General features: G+C 39.3%; 1 protein-coding gene across 2 annotated transcripts; it reads left to right on the plus strand.

Annotated features, from left to right (window-relative positions):
* Positions 1–20: 20 nt before the first annotated feature.
* LOC101156085 (uncharacterized) lies at positions 21–7,239 on the plus strand. Of its 2 annotated transcripts, none has more exons than XM_020704235.3 (7): positions 21–346; positions 630–853; positions 940–1,041; positions 1,536–1,637; positions 3,248–3,361; positions 3,486–3,594; positions 4,718–7,239. In XM_020704235.3, the coding sequence occupies exons 1-7, from the start codon at positions 163–165 to the stop codon at positions 6,193–6,195; spliced, it is 2,313 nt and encodes a 770-aa protein (XP_020559894.1). In that variant the 5' UTR covers positions 21–162; the 3' UTR covers positions 6,196–7,239. The 2 variants fall into 2 exon arrangements, with proteins under 2 accessions (XP_020559894.1, XP_011474926.1); XM_011476624.4 differs by having other exon boundaries at positions 4,739–7,239.
* Positions 7,240–7,856: the final 617 nt, after the last annotated feature.

Below are 7,856 nucleotides of genomic sequence, written 5' to 3' on the forward strand. Positions count from 1 at the left end.
GTGCAACAGGTCCTCTATGGCAAGCGTCAAAGACCAAAACTCTACTGAAAACACAGTCCCTAGTGAGTTCAGCGTAAAAAGCGGCGGTTAGGACGAAGCTCCGTGGAGTCTGGACTTGCCAGTACATGTCCATTTAGGAGTGAATCACCAGGAGGTGGGTGGATGGGGCCTAAAGAGGCTGACCTGACTGGCTTTCAGCTTTATGGTTGGATAAGCGCGCAGCCTCTCATGATGATGGACGGAAGAGATCTGCAGCAGCAGGTTGGATGTTTGATGAAACTGAAGAAGTTGCCGGTCTGGATCATAGAGCATGTGTGGGCCCACAAGATCATGGATATCCGAGAAGGTTGGGTTTTTTTTTTTTACAAGATATCTTAAATATTTGTTTTCATTCGACAAACCATGAGCAATTAATAAAAACAAGAATAAACTGCAGAAGCATGATGGACTGTTGGCATTTTACCAGATGTTGATGAAACCAAACAGAGAGTTAGAGTCCAATGCTCCTACATACTTAATAATGGACAGAAACACGTAAACTACAGTTGTTGAATGGTCCGATTTCTAAAGCTCATGTAAAGGCATCACATTACATCATTTTGTGGTCATGCAGACTGTTTTCTTCTCAGTTGTTGACTCCTCCAGCTGGCCAGATGTGGATTCCCAGCCACAGAGCTTGGAGGACTCCTGGAGGCTGCGTGTCACCGCCGCGCAGGTTTACTCCATCATGAAGAGCAGAGACATGCAGAACTTTGAGAAAGTCTTGGGCTTTCTGGAAACCACTCACAAGCTTTTACCCCGACTGGTGCCAGCCATCAAACACATGAAGATCGTGTTTGGTCTCAAAACCATGGTGAGGAGGACACAACATCCCAATTCTACAGTTTTTATCTGCAGCTCAAAGCCATTTTTGGGGGATTGCTCTTTTTTTTTTTGCAGGTCATCATGTGGATGTTGAAGGAACACAAAGGAATGGTTGAAACTGTGTCAAAAATAATGCAGTTCTTCCCAAATAAACTCCCTCAATACCAGGATCAGTGTGTAAGTGACTGACACTGTGTGACTGTATGTACGTGTTTGGTTAACATTCGCCATTATTAAAGATGGGGAATGCAACCATTCAGACGAACCGATTTGACCAGAAATGATGCAAATTTAACTTAACACTTGAAGCCTATAAAGTGTCATTTAATACTAAACCTTCTAATAATTTTGAGAATCTTTTCTAAATTTTTATCCTTAATAAGGTGGACTTGTAGCAAACCATCACAATTCCACCACCATGTTTAACCATTACTTTAATGCCTTTTCAGGCAGTCAGATCCTTAAAAAATATTTGTTTGATTGGAGAGAGATCTGGTCAATTACTATTGACTATTCAGGAGCATGATGAGCATAATGTTTTTTTTTTTTTTAAAGTATTTTGAAATGTATTTGGGGGGTTTTCGGACCCAACCTCCTTGCATTTAAAAAATACTAATTGAAATGATTATACTTTTACTTTATTTATGTTATGTGTTTTTCTGGTTTTATAGAGCCCACGAGAAATGTTTGTCATGAGAAAGAATCACTTGGACTTTAGGAATCTGGCTCAAGCTCTCGCTGTAGACAAAGAACGACTCGACGATTACATAAAGGTAAAGGTAGTTAGTGTTTACAGTCCCGCTCTAATTGTCTTTTGATCTACTTTTAAAGTGTTCCCTGTGGTCTTTTAATTAGAATTATGCCGTTTTTAGCAAAGAAAAATCAAACAACCTGTGTTGTTTGATTTCTAGGACATAATTTCTGTAGAGCTGCAGTAGTTTTTTAGAAATTCACCTCTGAGTTGTGGGGGTAACATTGGCGTGGAGCAACCACGCCCTCCTTCCCCTCCCTGTTGCTGGTAACTTGTATATAGAAGCTTTTTTAGTTTTTCAAATTGCATTTTTTCGTTTGTCCTGATTTGTAAAGATTTGCAAATTTTATTATAAATGTCCTCCATCACCCAATAAACCACAAATTTAATCAGAATGAGTCTTTAAAGTGCATTTTGTGAGCTTATGATTTCTTGCCTCATTCTTTTTTTTACCAGTTACATCAATATTGACTATTCCAGCATAGTTTTGTCAAGTTGTGCTTTATTTATGTTTAAATATGTTTTATTATGCATTTATTTGTTCAGGAAAAACGAGAAAAACGTTGGTTCTGTGCTTTATTATTTTGTCCAGCAGAGGGCGCTGTTGCGCTACTCGTTTATAATAATACAAGTTTCATTTCCTACTGTAATCTTATCATATATAAACCATTCACGTAGTTTTTCAGAATCACACAATATTCAGATAAAAAAAATTTCTCCTTAATTTCTAAACTCAACCACCGACTTTTAGTAGGAAAAAGAAAAAAGCAATACTGAAGTAAAATATTTAGCTCTTTTAAACACTGTAACTTGAGTTTATGCCATAAACTTCAAGGATTAAAGATCTGATGTCTAAGCAGGACCTGGAAAAACTGGTTCATGCTTTTATCTTTCGTCGACTTGACTACTGTAACAGTGTTTTTAGAGGGCGACAAAACAAAAATCCATCTGAAAACTGGAGCCTATTCAGAGCTGCTATTTGAGTTCTCACAGAACCGAAGAAACAGAACCCCTAGGTCCAGTTCTGAGGTCTTTCCACTGGTGAGCTGTCTACCAGAGGACAGACTTTAAAGTTCTGGTTCTGGTTTAGCACCACAATATACGATTGACCTCCTGACCCAGTACCACTCTGGTCATCTGAATCTGGTCGTTTGTCAGCTCCTGGAGTAGAAGCTGCATTCAGCTTTTTCTGGAACAGACCTCCAGAAAGTCTTAGATCAGCTGAAACAGTTTATATACATCCAGGTTAAAGACTCACCTGTTCTCAGTTTTATTCAAAAGTTTACATCTGCACATTTCATTTGAAATTTCTTTAGTAATCACTCCAATGCAATTTCTATGACATTTTTTGTTGTTGCTTTTATTTAAAACACTTTGAACTGTTTTTGTACATAAAATGTGCTGAACAAATAAACCTGCTTTGCCGTTTAATATATGTGTTTGACTTTTGCAAGATTAATTTCTGTATGTTTTTCTTTTGTTTAAGTTCTGGTTCAGAAGCACTTATTTCTTTGTTGTTTGTTTGAGTTTGTCCTCACAACATACTCAAGTGTGACGTGTGTCGTGAAGAACTGCAAGAAGCAATTACTGTGGTGAGACTGAAATGTCTCTGATTCGGTCCTTTTGTCTTAGACTGAGATGGAGCAGCAGTACGGAGAACACTACGCCCAGAAAGTGGAAGACAGGCTGCTGCTCTACCTCCACGAGCTGGAAGCTGCGTTGCCAGGGGAAACCTACATTGATAAGGTGAATATCGGTGTTTGCCTCTTTAAAAGACAGTCCCCTGCCGTCAAAGGTTGCATTCGTGGATATTTTCCTTTGAAATGTTCAAACTCGTTCACTATTTTCTATTCATAAATGTGATTTGCAGATCATGAGGAAAGAAAGTCCTGTGACGGAGGAAGAAAAGTTACTTTTGGAGGTAATAACGTCAAACTCTGCTACAATTGCAGCAACGCTGAGGAATCTGCTGCACTGTGGTGAGAAAATAATGCAACACATAACAGCATTTCTGCACAAAATGTTGCATGAAAAAGAGAAAGAAACTCTTTTCTCTGAAATCTTGTATTTAAACATTAAACTGTTTTGCCTCCATCGCAGTTTAATTAAGTTAAAGTCTACAAAACTGTTATATTACAACGGAGTCATTACTTTACCACATTCAATTTTGTTTATTACAGGATTTAATAAAAAAAACATTTTTTTTCAAGTCTAAATTTGGGTAAATGCATATTTTATTTGGCATCATTTAACATTTTAATTATTATTTATTTATAAAACCTAAATCTCTAAATCGAACATTAATGTCCCACTGCAATAAAAATAGTGTCTTTGGTGTTTTTAACATGCATTTTCTGATAATGGAGGACATATATAAAGGAAATTAAACTCGAAACTGCATTTTTGAGTATTTATTTATTCAAAAAGTTGTAAATCAGGAGCAGCTGTATTTCTAATGAACTTTGTCGCTCTGCAGAAACTATGTCCTAGAAAAAGACACAGGTTTTTAGATTATGGCTAAAAATGGCATAGATCAAGAGATGATCGGAGTGGGACTTAAAGGAAATTCACTTACAGCAATAAGTAACATTTTTGATTGCACTATTATTCATTCCTAATATGTTTGTAGGATCATTTTGTCTCTTTGTATATTGGCTCAAGTTTTTAAAAATACTTTTTTTTTCTTTGTTTTTTATTTACAGATTTAACTCTGAGGTTTTTTCCTGCAGAGCATCATGATCTCTGTAGTTTTCAGTCCTTAGTTTTGTGTTTTGCTTAAATGAGTGGATTTTAAACGGTTTTAAAAACCTTTTTCAGATTGATAAATTGCATCACTTTAACTGCTTTAAATCTTTATTTCTTCCTCTTTTGTGCTGATAAACAGCCTAAAGCTTCAAATCAGCAAAAAAAAAAGCAATTTTTTTAGGAAGTGATCCAATTTCTGATCATTCAAATACATTTGGTTCCCTGCATTTGGCCAAAGTTGATGTTTATTATCCATATAACCCGTAGGAGTTAAGTCAGTTTGAACCGTTTTTGAACGCTGAAGTTGGATCTTTTCTTGTCTCTACACTGACCTAAAAATATCTGCTGATTCATCAGATGTTGCTACCTGTCATCCAGCCAGGATTTCTGCATCACCGGAAAACAGAAACCGAACAGAAAGCTCAGAAGTCTCTGAGACACCTCTGTGTGGGAGTTCATCTCTTCCTAAATTTGGAGAAGGTAAACCTCCGTGTGAACGTCACCTGGAGGTCCTGAGAAGCAGCAAAGAGCCAGCATGTGAGGCGTCTAGAAACAGTTTCCTCCTGCTGGAGAACAGAAGTGACTCCAGTGATGGAGGACGACAGCAGCAGCAGCAGCAGCAGCAGCAGCGGGTTGGCGCTTTAAAGACGGTGGAGGAGGAGAGCAGAAACCAGACCAGCCCGCCTCAGTTCTGCTCTAAACACCAGCGATGGGTGCAGAGCATCCTGCGAGGATGTCCAGATGAATGCTCAGAGGAGCTGCTGAACCAGATCAAAGCCTCTTCATCCCCTCTGCTGTTCCAGTCATCCTCATCCAGCTCTTCATCACAGGATCTCACACCATCTGACCTTGTTCCTTGTCCTCAACCAGCAGCTCAGGCGGCAAAACCAGAAAAACGCGGAGAGGATCTAAGGTCAGGAACAGATGAATCTCTGCCGCAGCCTTTCTCATCAGGAGGCGCCGCCCCGCCTACTCTACTGTTTCCAGTCATCCGATTGGTGGACATCGCCCCCATGGGGTCGAGCTGCTCTACTCCTAAATCTCAAACATGGTCAGAGCATTGTGTTGTGCCCAGCAGCAAAGGGTCGTCCAGTCCTCGGGCTCTCACTTCTCCACGCTCCACAGAACCTTTTCCGCACATGCACACTGCGCCGGTACCCCGGCCCGTTTCTGCTCCTGCCAGCCTTCAACCTGGAGCAAAAAAGACTTTTTCAAAACTGTCCAGGAAGTTCAGGCACGCAGCTAACACCGCCAGTCCATCACAGACCATAACATTAAAGCCGTCTGAAGATTCTGCAAAGAGGACTATTTCAGTAAATTACCCACCTTCCTCTACGAGCTTTGATATTCCCTCATCCTCACATGTAGATGTTCCTTCAAGGTTTGCTTCCAAATCATCCCATTTTCCATCAGCTAGTCCGTCCAAGCAGGAGCTTTTTTCTTCCAAGTTGTGCCAGAACGTTTTCCAGCAGAAACGTGACCGGCGTCACCGTCCGACTCGACGGACCAAACGTTTTCCGCCAAGATCCGTTCCAACCTCCTCACCCATCTCCTCCGGCTCTGAAGCCACGCCTCACAGAAACCAACCGTCCAACCGGCTGCAGCCCGTTGTGGCTCTCACCAGACTGAGCACCGAGGAGTGTCGGCGACTGACCGCCGCGAAGCAAGGCAGCAGCGGCGAGGAGAAGACAGATATGCAAGAAAGCTCCGATTCCTCGTTTGACGTGAACGCTCTTTACTCCACGGGTTCCTCCGACAGCGAATGCGACGACTCGCTTCATTCTGACCCCAGCTACAGGCCCCATAAAAAAAAAGAAAGCTTTTTAAGACTATGAGAGTGGGCGGAGTCTGAATTAGTAGACTTTCTCTGACAAATTTAAAAAACTTTATTTTAAACGTTAACCATCATTTATTCTCTCAATCATTCAAAGGACCAGAGCAGGTGGTGGATAAGCATCAGCCAGAATTGGATTTTGTGCAACACAAGTATTTGAATGAATTTTCATTGTGAAAATGTAACACAAGCAGAAAAGCCACAAAAAACAAAGATGACATTTATTTATATAAGATTTCCATCGAATTCTCAAAATAATTTATTCCAATGAATGTGAAATTCCCAAGTTAGAGTCAAAATCTCCCAAAATTTCCATCTACAGCACAATTGTGTGTTTTTAAGTTCCAGTGTTTTTAGCTTTTAATAATATTGTATTATAGTTTGCAGGTTTTTTTTTGTAATACTTGATAACTGTAATATGTTCTTTAGGTGAAGGAGTAGGGATGCTGTATCACAGCCTGTTTTACAGTTTTTTTTAAAGTAAGAAGTTTGCAGAAATGGTGACTTCCAGCCATAGATTTAATGGCTGTTTTTACAAGCAGGGCTTATTAAACAAACAACAACCATGAAGCAGCTTTAAATCCAGCTTAGACTGCAGTTTAATGAGGCAAAGAAGACAAATATATGTCTTTGTTAACCCTTGGTCAAACTGATTTGAGATTTGACATGAATGTGTAGCTTTATGAATTAGAATTTCAACAAACACACCAAAGGTTTTTCATGAACATTTCTCATAAAACCGCCTCCTGTGCCTTGTAGGCATGAATTAATGAAGTGAATGGCTTTGCTTTTATGGACGTGGTTTAGAAATATAGTGATGTTTGCTATTTTGTAGTTTAACTGCTGTGTGCTTCAGCAAACGGGATAAATTCCCTCTAAACTGAGAGATCTGAAAGGACAGATTAAATGATTTGCTCATATTTTTGGGATTTTTTTGCTTGTTTCATTTTAAGTTAAACATTTGAAATGTTTCTTAACATTCCAGAGCTGATATTCCAGGTGTTTGTAAGAGTAAAAACTATGAAAAATAAAAAAATATTACTGAGTTTTTTCTGTCTTTACATACAAAAATATGATTTAGCTTGGCCTTCATCCAGCCTTCCATCCATCTGTCCATCTTTTCCTCCTCATCTGGGGCCGGGTCACAGAGGCGGCAACCACTTCTAGCTCTTCTAACTCTTGAGCGGCTTTCAATTAAGGATTTTGTAGGACCTTTTTTTTTAACACAACTTTGCAAAACTTAAGGATTTGCTGAAAACTTTTTACTGCTTTGCTTTTATAAGAAACCTGATTGAATCATTTTCTACATTTATTCTGTATCAAAACAGTTCTTCTGTTTAATATCTTATTCAAACCTTTTTACAAATCCAAAATGTAGATCTAAACTAAAGCAAATAGTATCAATGTCCTTCATGAAGGCTGGATGTGAAAAGAATCAGACGCCTGATCTGATTTCTTCTGTCAGCGAGTATCTTCCCAGCTTTTGAGATTTTCTTAAGAGGAACAGATGTTGCCACAATGCACATTCTACCCTCCATCATCTTCACCAGCTGTGGAAAGATGCCTCAGCCTGATTGCTGACCCTTCAAAATAAAATACTGGTAGACGTTAAACTCAGGCTGACCACTGATATAAGCAGTGAAAGGGGAAAAAGCTCTCAGA

Source organism: Oryzias latipes, chromosome 6, assembly GCF_053564925.1.
Source record: "Oryzias latipes strain Hd-rR chromosome 6, Olatipes_Hd-rR_3.1".
Classification (NCBI taxonomy): domain Eukaryota; kingdom Metazoa; phylum Chordata; class Actinopteri; order Beloniformes; family Adrianichthyidae; genus Oryzias; species Oryzias latipes.

Bases quoted from the DNA above. Each gene is read 5' to 3' on its own strand.
- LOC101156085 (XM_020704235.3), top strand. From the start codon at position 163: ATGGGGCCTAAAGAGGCTGACCTGACTGGCTTTCAGCTTTATGGTTGG. The intron at 347-629 runs GTTGGGTTTTTT...TTTTCTTCTCAG, and splicing joins GATCATGGATATCCGAGAAG to TTGTTGACTCCTCCAGCTGG. The intron at 854-939 runs GTGAGGAGGACA...TTTTTTTTGCAG, and splicing joins TGTTTGGTCTCAAAACCATG to GTCATCATGTGGATGTTGAA.